The sequence below is a fragment of the Lates calcarifer genome, linkage group LG8 (genome assembly GCF_001640805.2).
Source record: "Lates calcarifer isolate ASB-BC8 linkage group LG8, TLL_Latcal_v3, whole genome shotgun sequence".
NCBI lineage: Eukaryota > Metazoa > Chordata > Actinopteri > Centropomidae > Lates > Lates calcarifer.
The window spans coordinates 4120479-4140822 of NC_066840.1; the positions used below are offsets into that span (position 1 = coordinate 4120479).

The 20344-nt window shown below is 38.9% G+C and overlaps 1 protein-coding gene across 1 annotated transcript; it reads left to right on the forward strand.

Annotated features, from left to right (window-relative positions):
- Nucleotides 1–133: 133 nt before the first annotated feature.
- fmr1 (fragile X messenger ribonucleoprotein 1) lies at nt 134–14645 on the forward strand. The gene is made up of 15 exons (XM_018670045.2): nt 134–578; nt 3565–3617; nt 3713–3806; nt 4243–4314; nt 4861–5009; nt 5738–5831; nt 6035–6151; nt 6369–6539; nt 6722–6800; nt 6927–7051; nt 7294–7380; nt 7525–7762; nt 8306–8503; nt 9028–9107; nt 9363–14645. Exons 1-15 carry the CDS (start codon nt 528–530, stop codon nt 9561–9563), a joined length of 1809 nt encoding a protein of 602 aa, XP_018525561.1. The 5' UTR covers nt 134–527; the 3' UTR covers nt 9564–14645.
- The last annotated feature ends 5699 nt before the right edge of the window (nt 14646–20344 follow it).

Consider the following 20344-nt stretch of genomic DNA (forward strand, 5'->3'; position numbering starts at 1 on the left):
ATCCCAGGATAAAGACAACCCTAATTTGTTTATTTGTTTTTAGATAAACTGTCCTGCTATTTGAAATCGGCATTCCTATTTATCACCTGTGGAGAGCAGCAATAGGCGTATATGGGTGTAAGCAGCCTCGGCTTTCAGTAGAGGAAGAAAGTGGAGACGTCACATGGAGAGATACAACCAGCAGTAGCTGCTTCACCACTAATCACACAACATTAACATAACTAGCTACTACAAGCTAACCTGGCTAGCTACATGGGTCGCTGTTGATTTATCATACATTCGGAATTGCAAATCTGAACGAAACAAAAGCAGGATTCATTGACAGTACAAAACGGGACACAAAATTACGGTCACAGACAGTTATCGTGGCCTCTTCTTGCATCCAGCTGGCAGGCTATTTTGACTAGCTAGCGAAGCCAACGATAGCAAACTCTGCTTTGGCTAGCGTCAGGCTAGCCAGCTAGCTAGCTAGCTACTAACGTCGCTAACGGTGGTTAGCTAGCTAGCGAGCTGTAGTAACTTGCGTCATGGATGAACTAGTCGTGGAAGTGAGGGGAACAAGTGGGGCCTTTTACAAGGTAAGTAAATGACTTTTGTTGAGCTTTTGTCATCTCACTTACCAGACCATGCACAAACGTTACGCCAACTAACGTGAAATTGCCTTGGCGGTCTAGCTAAGAAACATTTGTTTGTATCTGCGGGCCTCAGTGGTTCCGTCCATCCTCCACCGGGACGTGGAAGCTGAAAATCTGTAAACAAAGCTAGCATTAGGCTGCTGCTGTAACCGCAACGCTGCTAGCTAACTTACTGAGTTATTGGTGATAATGTCGAAGCTAAGCCAATGCAGTTGTAGTAGTATTGATAATGTTGGCGTTATTAAAATTTTCAGTTACCTACACATTGATGGGCAGTGTGGGGGGTAGTAGGTTGCAGATACACAAGTGCAAAAATTCGCTCATGGTTTGTGTTTCGTAAAGTAACTTCCCCCGGGATAACAGCAGCAAATGTGGGTTGTATTTTTGATTACCTGCATTTTTGCCCTAATGGGACTGTTGAGATATTGGGGGATTATTCTGAAGACAAGAGTCAACAAGTAGGATGAACCGGAATTGGCTGTTTGATCATATCAGTATCACAGACTGAGCAGAATCAGGTAGGAGTGTGTCTTTGTCAAAGCAGGGTTTCCTGGTCGTGCCCAGAGATACCTGGGCAGATAATGATGTGAAGGTGTTGGTCCATGGCTTGTTTTTGTCAGTGGTGGAAGAAAGAGTTTTACTGTGAGGTGAAAACCTTGTATTTCAAATTTTGGGGATTGTCTTCAAGAAGAGTTTTGGAAGAGATGGATGAGAAATAAAAAAACATGAATGACAAGACCAACCACAGCCATTCAGTAAATGCAGCAGTGTAAAGTACAAAGTTGTTAAGCATTAAAACAGCACCAGCTTACATTCACTGACTGTACTTATGATTCTACAGCTGATAGCCAGTATCTCTACTCATTTGGTTGCAGAGTAAGTGAAACTGAATTGTGATTTATTGCACCAATTGTCATCTTTTTAGAAGTAGAAGCTTTGCTGCTGACAAAATATTGTAAGGCATGAATGCAATGAATGTGCAGTACAGCCTTCAGAAAGCATTCTGAGTTGTAATAAATCTTGACTCAGCCAATAAACTTTCCTGCAAATCTGCATTGTATTTGACTGTTGCCATGTACACTGTAGACTCCTCATGCTGCACTCACTGCCAGGTGAACTGATTTAAAAGTATGGAGAATGGAGTGCTTCAGTAAGGCCTATTCCTGATTTTTTAAACAAGGCTCCTTTCAGGATTTTCCTTGGCAGTAAGACATGTTAGAGGTGGCAACATCATCAGATGATGTACTTTTATCTTTCAGCTTGGTGTGGCACCGGCCAAGCAAATCAGTTCATGGATGCAAATAGTGTTGTTTGACCACAGTTTGAATGGCAGGTGTTATTGTTCAGTTTTTCACCATAAAAGACAGTTACAGTTAGACAGTTGGCAGTAGATTAGTTTAGTAGTATCCACAAAAATGCATGTGTATTTGAGATGTGGGCAATGATTACAGACATCTGGATCTGGGCTAGTGTACAGTAACCTACTTTTAAAAATTCCAGATGCATTGAGTCAGTTTGAGACTTTATTTATGGGGATGTCAATAGCGTTCTTAAAATTAGTTATAAAACAGTAGGTATGATACAGTGTATATTCATAGCTAAATAACTCTTGAACTATACAACTGTACCATTAGATGCAGAGATTTAATCAGTGATTTTAGCTATGACTACTAACAAGTATAAGTCACCCAGTAGATCAAAAAATCCCTAGTGTGTACATAGAGCTGCAGGAGACAGAGATGTGTTTCTCACAGAACCACACTGGTGCTGTACAAGTAGTTCATTCAGTGTGAAAGTGGACTTTTATGTCAGCCTGGGTCCAGGATGCTAATACTGAGCTAAATTTGGTATGAATTGGGTTTGATCAACCAAATAGGTTGCAGCCTATTGCAGATCACATGCTTGTTTAGATGTTTGTTTGTTTGTTGTTGATGAACATGTTTTTTTTTTAATCAGAGAGCTTTAGTCTGATGATCATGAGGGTCTTTGTGATGAAAGAGACATCAGCCCTTAATGAAAAATGACATCTTACAATGTCTTAGGCATCATAGTAATATTGAAAATATGCTGTCTTTGTTAATGAGAATGTTAAATATCATCAATACTGAAGAAATAATATAACAGATGTTTCAAGTAATTCACACAGTAAATCAGATAAAGCAGTCATTTTACAGTTAGTTGTCTAATAAATTCTTAAGCTGAGGGCAGTCCTACAGGTCTTTGAGGGAGGACATTAACATCACCATTGTGGTCATTTATAACCAGAGATTGTGTCAAAACCATTATACACATTGCAGCTAACTGCTAGCACATGACACTATAATATCTTGTGATACAGTCTCTGCCTCATAATATAGACATTTTTCTCCCTTTGAACCCTCTACCAAATTTTGGCCAGGTTAATGTGGCTTGCAAACTTTGTTCCTAAAACGGACGGTTCAAACTGTCATAAATCTATAAAAAGCTGTATACAGACATGATTATGTGTCAAAGTGGTCACACTGCACTGTTATCTCTGCGAAAAAGATTCCCCTGAGTCTTTGGGGATTTTGAGAAGCTCTCCTTTTGAAAGTTTTTGCTTCATTTCATCCATTATTGGCTGTTAGCTTGCCAGGCTAATGCTACCCATAGGCAAGGCTCTCTATCTCTCTCTTTTCCTCCAAGGCATTGCATGTCCTACTTGCAGTACTTGACACACATGGACACAGACTGTGTGTGTACAACCAGAGTGAGGCAGAACCAAACCTGACTTGAGCCCAAAGCTTCAAAAAAAGGAAACAATATGGTTGTTTGGTTGCTAACATCTTTAGGCTTGGGTTTCAGAATTGCAACACTTGCTCGATTCCAGTGTAAAGCTCCTATTGATATACAAGTATGTCGAGTCCTGGTTATTCTTATTTTTGTTATTACCCTCTTGTTATTCTTGTAGGCTTTTGTGAAGGATGTTCACGAAGGATCAGTCACTGTGGCATTTGAAAACAAGTGAGTAATGCACAATAAAATATAATATACTGTGAAATGTTACCTTTTCCAATGAAGAAATACACACTTATTTTTTATGTGTTCCTCTGTCCTAGCTGGCAGCCGGAGCGCCAGATCCCATTTCAGGATGTGCGATTTCCTCCTCCAACAGGGTTCTGCAAGGAGATAAATGAGAGCGATGAGGTCGAGGTGGGACTGATTAAATACCTTCAGAATTGTTTAACAACAGAAAATTAACATTACCACCAAAGTTGGTTGAGTGATTTAGAGTTGGTCTAGTTAGTGTGCAAAGCAGGAAGGACCCCAAGATGGTCATCCATCCATGGTCTTGAATTTAAATTATTTGGGTATGGCAGTTTCCTACTGTGAAATTCTGAAAAAGTTCTTTAAAAAGTTCCCTTTTTAAATGGATTAAATCAAAAATAAACACATTTCATCTCTTCTATCTCTGCATTAAATCTGTTTATTGACTTGTCCTTACCCTTTGCCTCTGTGCCAGATTCCTTTAATCACCTCAGCTTTGTGTAATGACTGGAAAGTTTTGAGAAATTTATTGTGTGTGTGTGTGTGTGTGTGTGTGTGTGTGTGTGTGTGTGTGTGTGTGTGTGTGTGTGTGTGTGGCCAGGTATATTCCAGGGCTAATGACAAGGAGCCATGTGGATGGTGGCTGGCCAAGGTTCGCATGGTCAAAGGAGAGGTAGGGCTCAACCTACATCTTTTCTAAGGCTCATCAACACTCAGTGGCCTACAAAACCTAAGTATTTTAGAATACACACTGAAAAGATAAAATGTTCCTCAAGTGCCCTGAAGTGGCCCCGTGTAGATAATAAACTCCAGTACTCTGGGGTTTCTCTGGTGGATAATGTTATGTTGATGGCATATGATTAGTTGAGCTTCAGCTGGTGAACAAGTGATTGGCAGATTAAATTTAGGCTAACCTGTCATGTCTCACTGCTCAGAGCTGTTCTTTTTTACTTCTCTTCCCCATTTTTGTCTCTGGCCTGATTTTACACTTCATCTCATCTACTGTCGTTTTTATACCTGTAGGCCTCTTCCTCTGACACGCTCTGTCTCATTCTCTTACCTCTATTTTTTCCAGAAGAATTTAATTCTGTTATTAAAACTGATAATTCCGTTTAATGTATGGATTTGGATGATTTTTCCAAACCCACTGTTAGACATTTTGCTTTTTATAATGTCCATACCTGGATCACTCTCACACTGTCTTTGTCTATGTCTCTAGTTCTATGTAATAGAGTACGCTGCATGTGACGCTACATTAAATGAGATAGTGACACTGGAGAGGTTACGGCCAGTCAACCCCAATAAACCAGCCACAAAAAGCACCTTCATCAAGATCAGACTGGATGTACCCGAAGATCTACGGCAGATGTAAGTTTGATGTATTGATTTGCATGCATGCAGACTTTTTTGTCTACCACATACATCTCAGGGCATATAAATCATTTTTTGGTTAGGTAAATTCCAATAGGATTTTCATTTAGAAATAGGGCTTATCCAGGGAGCACACTAAGGGAACTTGGGTAATTAAAGTAGTAAAAATCCTTGATTCTAATTATCTGTCTTAAAGTAATGCTTGATCATGGAACTATTAAACAGTGGACAAGTGCACAGACAAAGATCGCTGTCACACTAAGATCTAATGCTCATACTGACTGTGTAAGTGGAGAGTAAAACAGCAGCAGCTTTCGGAGTTTTGCATTTCAAGACCTGTGTGGATCAGTATACATCCATCTGTCTGTAGCTGCATCTGTCAGGACAACACAGTATCAGGGTGTTTATAAGTGGCACAGTGTGAATGCAAGTAGTGCAACAGTGAAAATGGCACTAATACAACACTCAAACATGTAGCAGCAGTTTAAGAAGGTGTGGGCCACCTGTTTTATTATCTAAAACCTGTTGTAAAAAGAACTAAAAATAAATGGATATGACTGGGCTACATATGCACTTGTTTGTATTGTGCTCTGAATAATACTTTATTATGAGGCTAGCACAAATCTGTGATTAATTGTAGGTATGTACGCACATGTCCTTAAATAATGATTACTGATATATTTATACTTAACATGATTTGAATTAGTGTAACTCTGTTTGGACAGGTGCTCCAAGGAATCAGCACACAAAGACTTTAAGAAGGCTGTGGGAGCGTTCAGTGTCACCTATGACTCAGAGAAAAAGCAGCTGGTCATCTTGGTAAGTACAAATTTTTCCTTCAAGAACTTAAGACAGAGATTTTCTGTCCATCTCTTGAATTACATTTTATACACCGAATCAAAATCTGTGTGACACCTTGTGTTTTGACTTTCCACAGTGTTACATTGTTTTGTAGATGACCATCATCACTAACATATTCCACATTTACTTTGTGTGAAATGGGCTTTGATTGTTTTTTGCAGTCAGTGAATGAGGTAACAACGAAGCGGGCCACTATGATGAGTGACATGCACTTCAGGAGCCTCCGCACCAAACTGTCTCTCATGATGAGGAATGAAGAGGCCAGCAGACAACTGGAGGTGGATTTTTACACAAGCACACACACAAAAAACATTATGCTTATGGAGAACTACGCTACACTTCTGATCTATGTGTTGTGTGTTCTGATATATGTGTGTGTTCATGTGCATTCAATGTGATAATGTTGCTGTTAAATTATTATAGATTTCTTCATCAAGAGTCATATAATTCCTGCTTGCTCTGTGGCACTGATAAATGTTTTTTGTGTGTGTACAGAGTTCCAGACAGCTTGCATCACGATTTCATGAACAGTTTGCAGTTCGGGATGATTTAATGGGTCTGGCCATCGGGACTCACGGGGCCAACATCCAGCAAGCTCGTAAAGTCCCTGGAGTAACTAATATAGACCTGGATGAAGAGACATGTACCTTTCACATATACGGAGAGGTAGGAGGGCTCGACTAACTCACAAATGAACTGACAGATATGCATTAGTTATGCACATGGCCTGTCATGTCTCTGGATTTATTGATATGGACCCGAGTCTGGTGACTTTTACCCTGTTAAACGTGAGTGAGGTAATAGAGTGACTCAGTACAGTATGTTTGCTTTGTGGTTGTTTGCCTAAGGATCAGGATGCGGTCCGTATGGCCCGGAGTTTCCTAGAGTTCTCTGAAGATGTCATCAAAGTTCCCCGGAACTTAGTAGGTGAGAAAATCACTCAGCTGAGACAATGAGATTATTCATGCGGTAACTTGAATTTATTTAAGGATTAGTCAGATAATTAAACTGTGTTCCATCAGACTGTGATTGATGATGTTTTTGTTCCTACAGGGAAGGTGATTGGCAAGAACGGCAAACTGATCCAGGAAGTGGTGGATAAGTCTGGTGTGGTGCGGGTTCGTATCGAGCCTGAAAACGACAAAAAGCCCTCACCAGCAGCGGCAGCAGCAGACGAGGTAAGCTGTGTGATTCATCGCAACACAACCTGCAAGTGTGTTTTACCTGGATGTGGATGTTACTGAGAAGTGAATAGTAGTATGATGTAGTTTAGTTTATTTAAGAGCATCATGCTGCTGTATTATAAGTAATCATAAAAGGAGCTAATTTTAATAGTAAGACTTAACTCCAAAAATAAATATAACTGAACTAATGCTAGTACACTAATCACTCTCTTTCATGCTCTTTCCCTCTCTCACAGGGAATGGTGCCATTTGTATTTGTGGGGACCAAGGAAAGCATCTCTAATGCTACAGTCCTGCTGGACTACCATCTCAACTACCTTAAGGTTTGTGTAATTACCACTCAAAACAACAGCTGGCATCTGATGTTTTGATTTTTGACCAGTCCCTGCTCCAAAACAATAAGAAGTAACACCTTAATGCTAAGAATTACATAAATTACATAAATTACTAATTGTCCACTTCCACAGGAGGTGGATCAGCTTCGTCTGGAGCGTCTTCAGATCGATGAGCAGTTGAGACAGATAGGAGGGGGAAGCGGAGGAGGAGGGACAGGGCCTCGAAACCCTAAAGACAAAACCTACGTGTTTGATAATGGCATGGGGCTGGGGATGGGGAGAGGAGGCAGTGGAGGAGGGAAGCCCTACACAGGAGGGGGAGGAAGAGGTGGACGAGGGCGAAGAGGAGGAGGTGCAGCTTTTGCCTCGGGTATGATTAAAATTACTGCATCCTCATAAACACCAGTTTAATTCATTAAAACTTGTTTAAATCAATAATAATCATAACATCTTTTTTTTTTTAAATACCTTGCACACAATACCTTGTACACAAAAAACACTAAATCACATAAAGCTGTAATATAAAATACTCATTTCAAGTGTTTGCCTCTCACAGTGAGCTCTAAGTGCTCTCATAGTTTTGGATGTGAAAGGCACAGTGACTAAGCAAAAGAGCTGATTCTCTGGCATAGATTAAGGTTATTTTCAGCTGAATTTGATGACTGGAATTTCTTAAGTTTTTGTGCACAGCGTCCACATTTCAGAGTAAGAGTTTGGATTTCTGATATTGACACTATTACTATCTGAAAGTATGCGAAACATACAGCTAGTACAAGGTTTTAAGAACTGAATGGAGAGTCTCTTCCCTAGGCGACGACATTATTATTAAACTAAACAATTAATCAAAGGCTAATTCTACGTTGTCTCTCAAAGGCACTTTAATGAGGTTTGACTTGTGCACTCTCTCCTCCAGGCACCAACTCAGAGGCATCCAATGCTTCAGAGACTGAGTCAGACCACAGAGAGGAGCTCAGTGATTGGTCGCTGGCCCCCACCGAGGAGCTGATGACAGGAGGCGGAACCCTGCCCAGACGGACAGATGGGAGGAAGAGAGCAGGCGGCGGAGGACCGAGGGGACGAGGGGGGAGAGGAAGAGGAGGAGGGTATAAAGGTGCGCAGTAATTATCATTGGCTGTCACTGATCTTTGTTTCTAGCAGTGTCCTCAGCAGGTATTTTGGGGAATCTATAGAGATGACTCAAATATTCCCAATGGAAAAGCCAGATATACTTGGTCTTAATCAGTTATACAACTGTTTTTCTATTGTTGTTCCACCATTTGACTGGTGATAAAGCTCATTTTGAAGATAATGAATGACAATGATCTGTATTGAAGTGGTAGAAAAAGAAAGAGAAATGAATTAGTGTTGCGAATGGAAATAAATAAGTTTGAGATGCATTTCATCAAATTATAGCCTGAAGAATAGACGTGAATCAAATAATGAGATCTCTGCAGACTCCGTACACTAATAAATTCTCATTATGAGTGTTTGCTTTTCAAGGAGATCCACATTTGTATTGAAAAGAGAATTTCCCCCGACATAAATCTAATTATGAAGCTCATAAATTTAACCATGCCATCGAGCTGCTCACTTTAGACGTGTAGGGAGACTCAGGATTTTTCTGTCTTGGTTTAGGTGAAGACATGCAGTGGAGCGAGCCAAGACCTCGTCATGTCAGAGACCCCAAGACAAGAGGGCAGGAAGACACCCTACAGGTAACACACACAGATTCACTCACATTCCACTCCACAGATATCTTCTTCCACATGTTGGAGTGTGCATGGGGCTATAGTGACTGTGACACACTGTGTAGTATTTCCTCATCATGGGCAGGTCTAAATACCCGAGTGAGGTTGACTAAGGGGGCGGGGCTTAGTCAGTAGCCCATAAATCAGATAGTACATCTTTCCCTTCTATTTGAACCTGTGCACTGTGGGACCTGACTGTACTTGTTTCCTCTTTTCCCACAGATCCGTGTGGACGGTAACAATGAGCGAAGTGTGCAACACTCATCAGGGGGGCGAGGAGGAGGGGGGCCTTCCCCCTCCCAGGGTGGCGTCGGTGCGAGCGGCGAGGGCCCATCCCGCCATCATCATCAGAGACCCATCAGAGACCGAGGAATGAAGAAGGACAAACAGGACGCTCCTCCGCTGGTGAACGGAGTGTCGTAGATACACCACTGGAGGACCTTCTCACTTAGACACACACACACTCAGAAACAAACACACACACAGGCAACTGGTCATAAACCATTGTAGAGTCTCAGTCTCTCTCGCTTTTTCTTTCTCTGTCTCTGTCAAACACACAAATACACATATTTCATCAGCATGGAAGTTTACCGTAGTGAAGTCGTAGACCAGAGGCCATCTGGCATCTGCTGGTCTGCTCTGTTGAGGTCTGGTCTTTGAGTGTATTGGTCTGGTCTCTTCTTGACTGGTATGATAATCTTGCGTTCCTTTCTGGAGTGACAAATAAAAGACACCATACTTTTTTGGACAAAGGAAAAGAAGAGGAGGGATTTGACTAAAGTTCATCTCTCACAGAGGCTTTAACTCCAAACATACTCCCTTCTCATCAACAACAAATATTTGTTTTTTCAGTTCATTTTTTAAATCAACTAAATTGGATGATTTAATTCTTTGCCACTGCCCTGTTTGGACTTGCTCACAAGAGAAAAAAGAAATGAGGCGAAACAGGAAACAAGGAATGGCAGCCACTTCAGAAAGCAGAATAAAATGTGTGTTCCTTCCCTTAACATCTTAAGTTCATCTTACTGAAAAAGGGGAATTATAGAGATGATTTAACAGCACACTATTTTAGGAGGCATCACTTTTTCCCACAGGTTGAGAAGTTATTTTTGGTCATTTAAAGCTCCAGAAGCAAACACTTTGGAGTCACACATTTATAATTTAACTACACTGATTGAGAAAATCATTTAGCATCTTTCTAAACTGCTTTTTGAAAAGTGGCGGACGCATTTTGGTGTCACCCAATTAACCTCTCCACATGGGAAACATGCATAGCTGGGCACTTAGGATTCAACCAGCAGTGAATGATTTACCAGTCTCATCATTTAAGTCTGTGTTTTGTTTCCTGTTGTTTACATAATGTAAAATTCCTTCATTCTCTTCAGCTGTCAGACTAAGCATGAATTCAGAAAATTACAAGGTATAGCAATGGAGAAACATAAATCTAAGGCACTTTGATGAAAATAAACTGATAAAAAGATTTTACTGAGGTAAAGGGAGAACTATACCAACTCCTTGTGATGAACTGCTGTCCTATTAGAAATTAATTATTCACCTGTTGGTTGAGCTGGTCATGGGACTAGGCCAAAAGTGAATCACTATCTCCTTCATAAAAATGCTGCAGTAGTAAAAGAATTAGAAATTCTAAATCTAACATACTTTGGCCAGAAATGCAGGTAAAACCAGTATATTCACGATGTTATACAGTTAGAGAATAAACAATGACTCATGACCAGAGAGTTCAGTACAGTCACAAATAAAAGTGTCCTGACGCTCTCATCAGGCTTCATGGCTGCTCGTCTGCAGTGGTCTCAGCAGCAGTGGATCTCTGCTGTCAACAGGAATCAGCATCTTGTTCCAGACTGATCAGGGATAGGGTTAGAGCCTTTTTAACCTCAGCAGTGGCATGTTTGACAGTGAGGGCTTAGGCTGCAACATAGACCCAGTAGTTCCACTTACTTCACATATAGCAAAGCAGTCTTGACAGTAACTTGCAGGATTAAGGCAGCAACATCATTAATGTAGAACTCCTGTCTCCTGATCTCATGAGCTTTTCTTTAATTTATGAAAACCTTTGTACTTTTTGTTTTGCAGTTAGTTTTTCAACTGTAGAGTTATACATTGACAAAATAAAAATTTGGTTTAAGTTTTATTCTTGGTTTTCCAACTTATTCTGGGCTCACCCCTCTTACTTTGATTTCATTTTGTTATTTTCTGTTTGCTGCATTTCATAAATGGTAGGGTGGAAGAGAGAGTCTGAATTCTAATCTGAATCCCAACAAATTTTCTTAAAGGTACAACAAATTCCATACACTGCTGTAATCCTTATGTGCTTATATGAAACAACAATAATCAGGTTTTTTTTTAGTGATTTTCACAACTATTCAGCTGAATTGTGCATTTCTCTACTTCCTGCCTTTAAAATATGGGACCTGTCACCTGAGATTAAGTTAAAGTCACAGTAAAGTTTAGTGAAACCACTCTGAGCGAAAATATAAGGTCATGTTTAATGAAGTAAGGTTTTCATCTGTAAGTCTTCTTAAATCCCCTCTGCGTGGAGAGCAAAGAGTTCCTGTAGGACATAATGAGTCTGTCTTTAAATCTTTGTGCCTTGAATTTATGCTCCTCTATTTCTGTGAATTTGGCCCATTCTCACCACTCTGAATAGATCAAAGCTTTTTCTACTGTTTGTTCAAACCCAGTGTAACATCCCTACTGTTTCCTTCTGTTATGTTTAGGACATAGAGTACATGAGTGTTCCTTACATGGATGATTTATTCTGTGATCCTATGCATTTCTTCTTCTGAATTCTTTTGGGGAGACCAAATGGTCTAAGATGACGGACAGATTCTGGTAAAGTATATTTGTCCCAGACAAGGTCCAGTCCTCCAGTCTTGTCCTGAACATGTCTGCCTCATGTGAGAGCTCTGTGACTTACTGACATAGATGTAAACAACAAGAGGACTAGATAGTTGTGTCATCAACAAACCAACATCAGAACAGAACAAACAAGGTTTTGGTTTCAAGCTGTCATCTTGAAGTGTTCCAACCTGCTGTTTGGTTGACACCACAGAGAGTTCATAAATATTCTGCATGGAAAGATTCCTTAGTGGCATCATTATCATCAAAATAAGTACGATTTGTGGCATGATGGCCTTTACTTATCATTTACGCCCTCACTTGACCCAAACTGTATCCGAAATTTAAACTGACTGCAGTAACTTCTAACTAGTGTAGAAAGTATTTGTGGATTTATGATTGAAAATGAGATTCATAATAGCATTTGTTTGGATATTTTTTGAAAAAAATGCTGAAATGTGCGAAAGTCTCTGTAAAACAAAAAGCAAAGCAAAAAAAAAAAAAAGTTTCTCTGTGCATTCATGGGCTTGTCGATGTTAAAAATACTGTATTGCATCAAATTACTGTAATTCGTAACTGTAACAAGTTCAGTATCCAGCTGTGTACTGGGACTAGCAGTGATTTTCAGTTTGTGTTACTATGTGCTAATGTTGTGGTATCAAGTACTTAAATCTGTTCATTCAGTTGTTCCTGTAGCCTTGGAATCATTCAGGAATAATCTTGTAAAATTAGCCAACAAATTTAGCCTCCCTCTTTCTGGTGCCCTTAAAAGAGTGTGACATTTAGGAAACTATGCTTCCTCGCCTTCTTGCTGAGAGTTAGATGTCAAGATTGAAACCACTCTCTTGGGTGTACGCTAAATGTGATGCTAGAACCAAGCAGGCGATTTGCTTGACTTAGCTTAAGGCCAGGAACGGGGAAAAACCTAGCCTACCTTTGTCCAAAGCTAACAAAATCCAGCCAGCACCTTTAAAGCTCACTAATTAACATGTTATATCTAGTTTCTGAAATTTATGTGAAAGCCAAAATATTAAAACAAAAATTTGCAGTTTTTGGGCTGGGATTATTTCTTGGTAGTGGCAGTAACTTCTAGGCTAGCAGTTTCCCCCTGCCTCTAGTCTTTATGCTAAGCTAAGCTAACCGCCTCTGGATCTAGTTTGATTCTTTACAGACAGATTGTGGTAGCAAACCTCTGATCTAAATCTTGGCCAAAAAAAAAAAAAAGTGAACTTTCAATGAACAGCCTTCATCATCAGATTTAATTGTAATGTACACATTACAGTTTTATTGTGTAAAAAAACCCAAACTCTTGTCTTTCATGCTACAAAGCTGTGAATGCTCAGAGAAACTTTACCATATTTTGTGTGACATGTGCCTTTAATTGTGGCTAGTATCACAACCTAGACATGTAAATCAGGGATGATGAGGAGACATTGAAACAGACCAGATGGGTAAAGATGGCTTTTTTTTTTCCTGAAGCAACATAATTAACTCTGGGTTGTCACTGGCAAAGCTGAGCATTTCTGAGCTTCCTCTAAACTCATTGGACAGGTGTTCATTGTAAAGGTGATTTTGGCTCACCAGGAAACTGCCTTCTTTTACCACCTGGTCCCTTTTAAACACTGAACGTGTTGTATCCTTGTACAGTCGACAAACATAAGCCTGTAGCTTATGACCTGGTTCAATTGATCTGTGAAATGGATTCAGTTACTTTTGTAGACCTAGGTGCAGCTCATAAACTTGAGTGGCTCTTCGGCACCTTTGGCCCTGTTTCAAAGTCAAAGACAGCCATTCCCCATGCAGACCCCTTTTTTAAAAATTTAATCTTGGGATGCAAAATAGTGTGACCCAGTGTAACTTTATTCCCTATCTCTCTTTCCTTCCTGGAAAGTAATGAAAGGAACTGAAAAGATTTCAGAGGTTGAGCCAGGTCTTTTCTTTACCAGAGATCAGTGAACCTTCCTAGTCTTGCAATGCATGCACATCTTTTATTATGGATTTTGGAGACATTCAGTAGCTTTGGACACGTTAAAAAGACATAAGTTTAGTTTTTTAATCAGTGTTACTTTGTCTCATTTTTCCTTGACCTAAGACTGGCTGGAGTCATGGAGTGATGAGTAATGTCTTCTGACAACCACCAGCTTAGAGTCAATGACATGAGAAACTTTTACCTTTTAGGAAAATGTCTCCAGAAACTGATGAATCATGAAACAGGCTTTTTTTTAGAAGTTAATTTTCCTTTTTCAAAAGTATTATTGGTGTCAGTTTCTCTATCACTAATCTTTTAGGACTTTTGCTTTCACTTGGTGTTCAAACTGCAGCCATGTTGCATTTTTACTCAGTAAGCATTCTCTGCAGTGCATCGACAAACGGCTCAAGTAAAAGTCACCTCTATATTGTCATTAGAGCATCAACAGTATGGAGTTGCTTTGTATTGTGAAAACAACACACAAAAAAAAAAAAAAAACATGATGGGAAAAAGAAGGGAGGGTGGCATACTGTATATAATGATGTCATTATTTGTCTGAGAAAAGATTTGTACTATTGTTTCAAATGTGCACTTATCCTGAGATTTTCTTTTTTGCTGTTTAATATCAGTTAATGCTAGAGCTCTTGATAATAAACTTAATGATGTGTGAAAAAATAGCAGGGTTGAGTCACACACAGCTGTCATTAATAATGAAATGTCTACAGTGCTGCAGAACTTGGAAAATAATGTTACATTACAGAAAGATGATGTTTTTTTTTTACCTGACAGGGAAAATCCACTCTAAAACTGAATTTATGAATGAAAACCTGCACAGGAATTTTGACTGACATGAAACTGACATAAATATTTGGCATGATAACAGTAGGAGTTCATTTTTTGGTTATTTTTTGGCACAACAATGAAATACGTCTGATATGTGCATTAAGGCTTGAAGTGATACACCTGTAGATTTAATCAGTAATTTATGAGTTATTTTCAGCCACCATGCAGAACAGCAGTTATAATTGATTGTATTATTATGTTTTCACAATGCCCATAGAAAGTTCTAGATCCACTCTTGCAATATCATCCACTTCTCTGCAGCCCGACCTAATGCCCATTCGGTCTAAAGCATGGGGATACTTTTTTTGGTTTGCTTTTTTTTAAACTGCTGTGAGAACTTATCACTGTTAGAATCCATTATAAATGACTGAAAGCAGCAACACTGAAAGATCATCTTTCAAGCCTACACACACTGAGTATTTGATGTGTTTTTTTTTTTTTTTAAAGTCAACGAGTTGAAGTCCACTTACTAGCTTATTCAAGGGCCACATATCGTGGTCTTCAGCAGATGAAGTTTGTTGTCCCATGACCAAAGTCACTTTGAGTAGAATGGTGGGATGTAGTTAAAAGCTCTTTAAAAAGCTAGTAAGTTCAAATAGAAATATCATGTTTTTGAGTGGAGTGTCAATTTAAACTAAAATCCCTAAATTATTGTGAGTAGTTTGCGTTAAAAGAATAGGTTGACATTTTGGGAAGTTCATTGGAGGTGGAGAGGTGCTAACAATGTCATGTCTGTGCCCTAACTACTAGAACCAGGAGACAGCTTAGCTTAGCATAAAGACTGGAATGAAAGGGGAACAGTTGAATTGCCTCTCTCCAAAGTTCAAAAGTACCCCAAGCTAATTAACATATATTTCATTTATTATTAACACTAACAGCAATGTAAATAGTTGCAGTACCTATAAACCGCAAGTCATTTTGATATTTCTGTTTGCATTTGCGTGGTAATTCAACAAATGCGATAGAGCTAGTCAAGTAGGCTGGTAGGTGCATTTTTTAACTTTGAACAGAGCCAGGCTAGTTGCTCCCAGGATAGCTGCTTCCCAGCTAGTGTTTGGGAGCAGCTAGCTGCTTCCCACTGCTCCCAGCCCTAATGCTAAGTCAAGCAAAGCTAACCGTCTCCTGATTCCCCAGTATGCACAGACATGAGTGGTATTAATTTTGTCATCTAACTCTGTATTTTCCAAATTGTAGCTGTCTTTTAGCATGTACCACACTGTAGCTTTGGAAAAGGTTTGCCTCTTACAGTAACTGAAGTAATCTATGTGAATAATGTTTTATGCTGGATTTTCCCTTTAATTTTAAGCCTTTAAATGTGTCTTGTACATTGGTCCCTGGACTTGTCAGCATCCATATATAGAGACCCAAATCATTTTAATCTAGCTTCTTTTTTTCAGTCACTACAGTAACAAATAATGACAAGTGTTCAGTTTAGATTCCCTTAAGTTTTTACTATTTCTTTCTTTTTGGCTGATGTTATATTTTCCTAAGTTTAAGCAAGGAGGGTACTGGTGGTGAGACTTATCTCCCAAAAAGTCTCTTCCCCCCTGAACTGCCAAAAAGAACCACATGCAAGTTTGATTCATTTGGAAAGTGTTAGAGACCTTGGGGCTACAGAAGATACATAAGCTACAAAGGTCCTACCTTCACATGTACTCTGTTGTGTCACACCAGTGACAATGAATCTTTGCATCTGTGGCTGTGCTTCAACCTGCTTGTTGGTGTATTTTATTGTGCCTCCAAACACCAGGTTTAGAGTGTATGTTAGACTTTTTTTTACTGCTGGAACTCAACCAACAAAAGCAGTTTAATGGCTTTTTCATGCTTTGTTTTGACTTTTAGGGGCATTACTAACACACTGTAATGCTAGGCCAAGGCTTGTAATATAGTGAGAAATGTAACATAAAAAATGTTGACCAGCTGGGGTCATTGAAGAATTGATGCTAAGGAAACGTTTCTACTATGGAAATTTTACTAAAGGGTCTCCTATAACTGAGTGGTTGTGATGTTGTTATCCAACCTTGCAGTTTTCCAGTGGCCTGAAATGGAAACATGAAACTTAAGATGAGTTAAGTAGAGATCATGGCAGAAAAATAACAAATGTATCGTCCTGGTTTTTTATCTAGCCTCTGGAAAACATCAAAAATGTGGTGAAAGTTACATGGGAAACATTTCCCTACAAGTAGATTTGTGAACCATTTGGGATCCCAAACCAAAGTTTAAGACAAGGAATTGCATGCATGCATTTTCTTCCCAGGGTCAGTCTGTGTTCATTTTTTGATTCATCCTGGCAATGTAAGGTGTCATACAGGGTACCTACTAGAAATAATTAACAGGGATCCCAAATGGCACTATGAACACCACTACTGAGGACATCCAAGTTTTGCAGATGAGCTTTTCTTAAGATGCAACTTGCACTGTCTTGGTTTGTTATTTTGGTGTGACACTGTCTTCAATTAAATCCTCTGTTTTCAGTACATTAGCAGTACAGTACTGTAACACATAATTTGGTAGCCCATAAAGTAGAATGACAGTGCCAAAACTGTGTAAACCTTAAAAGAGTAGTGCTTCTTTAAATAAGCAACATACTGTTATTCAAGTGAAATGTTTAATATTAAAGATGATGACTGTATGTTCTCTTAGCACATTTCATGAACAGATGTCATGAGACTGTTCTCATAAAACTTGGTCCAAAATGTGTGTTATTCCACTTATATTATCTGTTGTAAACGGATCATATAGGGACAGTTAGAGGAACTGGGGCCTTGTGGTTTACAGAAAATATATATTGCCAGCTGTTCACATAATGAAAAGTTTCATGTCAGTCGAGAAAGTTAATGATTAGTGTCGGGCTTTGGCCTCATGAATTTTTTGTATATTGAGGGTTTTCTCCTGCAATCTGCTGTTGTGATTATATTTAAAGATGTGTTGTTTTAACATTCTGATGTACAGGGGGTGTTTTAACCCATCATCCACAGGTTTGCAGAAGGGGAATGTGAATGACCAAATCTGCATTGGCGTGAATAACATTTGTTCTTTGTCAGCCCTATGGGATGTTCAAATTTGAACAAGGCATGAGACTGAATTAACCAAGTTTAACTTTTAAAGCTACAACACTGTGTTGTGTAGTCTTGCAAACTTCAGGTACTTGAAGTATAAGATCCAACCTTGTCCGCAAACCTTGATTTTGACATGATGTCCCAAAGAGATCATCTCTTAACAAGAATAAATGCTGTCTATGTCAAACATATTAAGAAAATGCAGAAAACACATGAATTTGACTTGGGGAATCCCAATTCAGTTCCTTTCAGTCCTAATAACTGTATTTTTTCAATCCTATTGGATCCTTTGGACTATCTGGACATTGGACTATTTTGCATCCCTCCCTCACTAAGCATTTAGTCGTGTTGGGATTGCAGCATGGTTCACGTGGAACCAATGTAGATAAAATGACCCAAAAACTTTCTCACTGTTGCGTGTCAGTCCACAGCAGACTTAAGCAATGATTTATTTGCAGAATATATATCACATTAACGAATACTAACTAGACACATTGTGGGCTGTTCAACAGCAGAGTGCCAGAATGTGAAGACACACAGAGAATCTGTAGATACTTAAAACCAGGGTAGTCAAAAAAGCTGTAAAACCTTGTGTGCACTTTTGGGCATTTTTGTTTTCTTTTGTAAATACTACTAGCATTTAAGATGTCTGGGTTGACATGTCTGGTTATAGTGCAATATATTTTGTATGCAAGCAGTTTCAATAAATAAAGGTTGATCTTCCTCTGTTAGTTCTGGCTGATTTCTAAATTTTATTTGTGTCAGGATGTTACTTTGTGGACATATCAAAATTAATGAAAAGATGCTTTTAAAATTTAGTGATTTATCCAGTCATGTGATCCATTCTTAATATAAAAAACTGGCAGATGCAGCTTAGATCTGTTTAAATCTATGCGATGCATTTAGTTTAAATAGACTATCACCTATAAAGCCCTGGTTTTTCAATGCAGGGTGTTTGTTGGAACAGAGGTAAATGATGTCATCACTTAGTTGCTAGTTAGTTTTTTTTTTTTTTTTTTCCACCTGGTGTGGCCATTGTGACCTCAGGGGTCCTTGCCTTCCATGGTCACTTCAATGACACACCCCTGTACCATTCATTACAGCTTTGTGTGAGAAAACATTGCGGCCTTGAATAGGATCAGTATGTTTGGTCCATTAGTGAAATGACCACATGAGGATACTGAGAGAAGATTATTATATGAGGCTTCCCTGTGGGGCCATTGAGCACAGTGACAATCAAGAGCCAAGGCCAAACTGTTTTGTTCCCCTACTGCTACCGAAATTGGAGAAGGAAAAACTCTTGAAATCATTTGAGTGGACAGCATAATGAGTGTCCTAAATGACTGAATACTAAAACTGTGAGGAACATCAAGGACATCTCAGTCCTCTTTATGGGTAAATGTTTTCAAATGACAGTTCACTGAGAATAAATGAGGAAAATCCAATTAAGACATTATTGCTGCTTATTACTGCAGACTAATTAGTAAGTACACTATTATATGAATATGATTAATTAATTATTACTGATGTAGGGATTTTCTTTAGTGATATATAATATGATAGAAAAAGAAGGTTGACGGTAGCTGTTTTAAATAAAACAAAATAAAACTTTACCACAAAATCTAATGTCAAACCAAAATAAGCCAAAAGAGGGTCAAAACTGCATAGAGCTGAGTGATAATTCTCTGTGAGAATGTGTCTGCAACTACATTCACATTACACATTGTCATTGTTAATCTATAAAGTTCTAATTTGTTGAGTTTTAATTTTGAACAAAGCAACATTTGCTTCAAAAAATAAAATACTGAGGATTTCCAGTAAATGCCCAATGATCCATACTACCATATGTGCAGTGTTCTTTCTTTATTCATTCTCAAGCTCCTACTTTACCATTGACATGGTAAAGACACTGGTAATAGTTAAGTGCTGAATCTGGTTAGACATATACAAGTTAAAATTTAGTTTTGCTACACATCCATTAATTATATATTTCCTTATTTCTTTAAATGAGCTCCAGTAAAGTTTTTGTGATGATAATTCAAAAACCACAATTACACACATACCATGATACATATTACATTTAGCTCACAGGATAGGTTGAATCTTTTAATAGGAGATTGGCAGCAATGTGCAGCTGCCAAATCTGCAGAAGTGATGTGATGCAGTCATGTCAACATGGACCAGAACCTAAAACGAATGTTTCCAGTATCTTGTGAAATTCAAGCAATGAAGAACTGAGGTTGTTTGAGAACAAAGGGAGGTCCTGCCCAGCATTAATATGGTGTTCCTAAAAAAGTTTTTGCTCAGTATATACCTGTTCTATCACACCCCAGAGGTGTTCTATTGGACTGAGATCTGCTGACTGAAGAGGCCACGGATGTTCGCTGAACTCTGCCATGTTCATGGAACCAGTTTGAGATGACTTTTGCTTTGTGACATGAGGCATTATCAAGCTGGAAGTAGTCATTAGGAGA